This window comes from Gossypium hirsutum, chromosome A07 (assembly GCF_007990345.1).
Source record: "Gossypium hirsutum isolate 1008001.06 chromosome A07, Gossypium_hirsutum_v2.1, whole genome shotgun sequence".
NCBI classification, from domain to species: domain Eukaryota; kingdom Viridiplantae; phylum Streptophyta; class Magnoliopsida; order Malvales; family Malvaceae; genus Gossypium; species Gossypium hirsutum.
The window spans coordinates 83,101,042-83,103,287 of NC_053430.1; the positions used below are offsets into that span (position 1 = coordinate 83,101,042).

Here is a 2,246-nt window from a genome sequence, read left to right on the forward strand (position 1 = left end):
CTATTACGTTACGGATGTAATCCATATTTTCTCTGCTTTAACACCGATTCCCAATCCCTTCCAAAAGCAAGGATCAGCTAATCGGTGTCTGTTTTACCCTTCCCAGCCGAAATCGATCTCCACCCCCACTCTCTCCCTCTCCCTCCCAACATCAACAGAAGTTGCCAGTGAACCAAACCTCCACCCGCTCAGATCTTTCGCCGAATTTCATCTTGGCATCTTGGCATCTTTCGCCAACATCAACAGAAGCGGCAAGTGTTTCTTCTCTTTTTTTACTTAATTTGGATTTTTAATTTTCTTTCTCATGATTGTTTTGTCGACAAAAAACAGAATTGTGTTCTTCAACTATGGTGGGTTTTGTCTGTTGAAATTAGGGTTTTTTTGGGATAAATTTTGAATTCTCCTGCATTTTGATTCTATCTTGTATCCTTCACAGTTGTCTGTTGAAATAACTTCTATTTGCTCTTTGCTCTTTGGTGTTTCATGTCTGCTGCCTGATTAAGTTACATACTAGCTTCTATTTGCTGTTTGGTGTTTCATGTCTGCTGCCTGATTAAGTTACATCTAATTACATGTACATGTAATTTAAAACGTGGAAGAGAAAACCAAAATCGTTCTCTTGAAATGCTGTGTTTATATTTTATTACAAGAAACAATAACCATTTATGTGAGTTTGCCAATTCTGCGAAGTGAATGGCAACCACTGAATTGAAAACACTTTGGGTTAAAATGTCCCTATACTTCTCCAATTCTTAAACTTGATTTTGAAATAAAAAATTAAACATGATTTTTATAATAAAACTTATTCTTCACAGAATTAAATTCCTACTATAAAATTTTTAAAAAATACAACCACTATAAATTAAATTTCCTACTTTGAAATTTTCAAAAAATACAATCACTATAGACATATTTTAACCAACACTATGTAATCCTGAAGTGTTAACCCCCCACGCCATGATAAACACCAAATCATTCTTTTCAACGCAGATTAATTAATTTGAATCATTGGTACATCAACAAAACACACCATACCACTGCAGAGCACTGGTGTATACATTTATTTAAAAAAGAAAGTAAGAAAAACAACATCTTTGTGTTATTACATGTAGGAGCATACGTGTGTATATATATATATTACATCTTACTATATAAGACATGTAAAAGGAGATAGCAGTAGGTTGGTAGGTAGGGAAGGGTAGCTAAATGAAGCAAGGTAGGCCTAGGCTGTGCCAATAATGCCCAAGTCTTGGTTGTCATCGTTGTTGGGAGAGGGAGAGCCAAAGATAGGGCCACCTTCGCCAGTAGGATCTTTCACCTTGTCCTCCAGCCTATCAACCTGAATGCCACCCTCATCCTCCTTGGACCTCAGCTCCGTTTTGCTCTTATTCTCTCCTCCTTGTATTGATTCATATATCGTTGCCGTCTTCGACTCCTTGGGCAATGCTCCTTGTGCCCCTGACATTGTTTATTTACCTTTTACTTTCTCTGATCAATTTTTGGGAGTCTTACATTGTTAAATTCTAGGAGTTTTATTTTTCAGGAAACTTGACATGAATACATCACTTTTATATTTGGGGGAAGGCTAGACACACAGACTCCAATTGAGGAGACTGTGAGGGCAATGAATTATGTAATTGATAAGGGTATGCATTTTCTTTTGGTATTGCAGTGAGTGGTCTGCACAACAGATTGCGGAAGCATGGGGAGTAGCTGAGAGGTTGGAGTCCGCTTGCTTCTGGAGTGCTTACTGGAAAATACAACAAAGGAAATAGACCACCTGACAGTCGGTTTGCTTTGGAAAATTTCAAAGTAAGAATCACTTCACATTTGATTTGTTACTTTTGATTTTGTATGCTTTATTGATCTTTTTATCTCAATTTGAACATAACTGCTTGTTGAATTATAGGTTCCTTTTTCCTCGTAAGGATATATTCTTTTCAATGAGATTGATTTTAGGCTATGTTTCACTATGTTTTGTGCTTCTTACGAATCTAACATATTGTTTATGCATATGTGCTTGTAATAAATATAATTTCTTGCACGTTTACAGTTGATAAATCTCTGGTGTCTGTATCAAAAAACAAAACAAAAAGATCAAAAACTCAACTGTATAGTGGACTAATCTGATAAATCTCTGGTCTCTGTTGTAGCATATGTTAATTATTTCTATGAGACTAATCTTTTCTTTTTCTTTTATCATAAAATAAATAAAATATGTTGCAGTTAATAAGAATAAATTAATG

General features: G+C 35.4%; 1 protein-coding gene across 1 annotated transcript; it reads right to left on the reverse strand.

Moving 5' to 3' along the window:
• Window positions 1–1,060: 1,060 nt before the first annotated feature.
• On the reverse strand, window positions 1,061–1,488 carry LOC107897740 (uncharacterized). Its single transcript, XM_016823306.2, has one exon. The coding sequence runs from the start codon at window positions 1,463–1,465 to the stop codon at window positions 1,223–1,225; it is 243 nt and encodes an 80-aa protein (XP_016678795.2). The 5' UTR covers window positions 1,466–1,488; the 3' UTR covers window positions 1,061–1,222.
• Window positions 1,489–2,246: the final 758 nt, after the last annotated feature.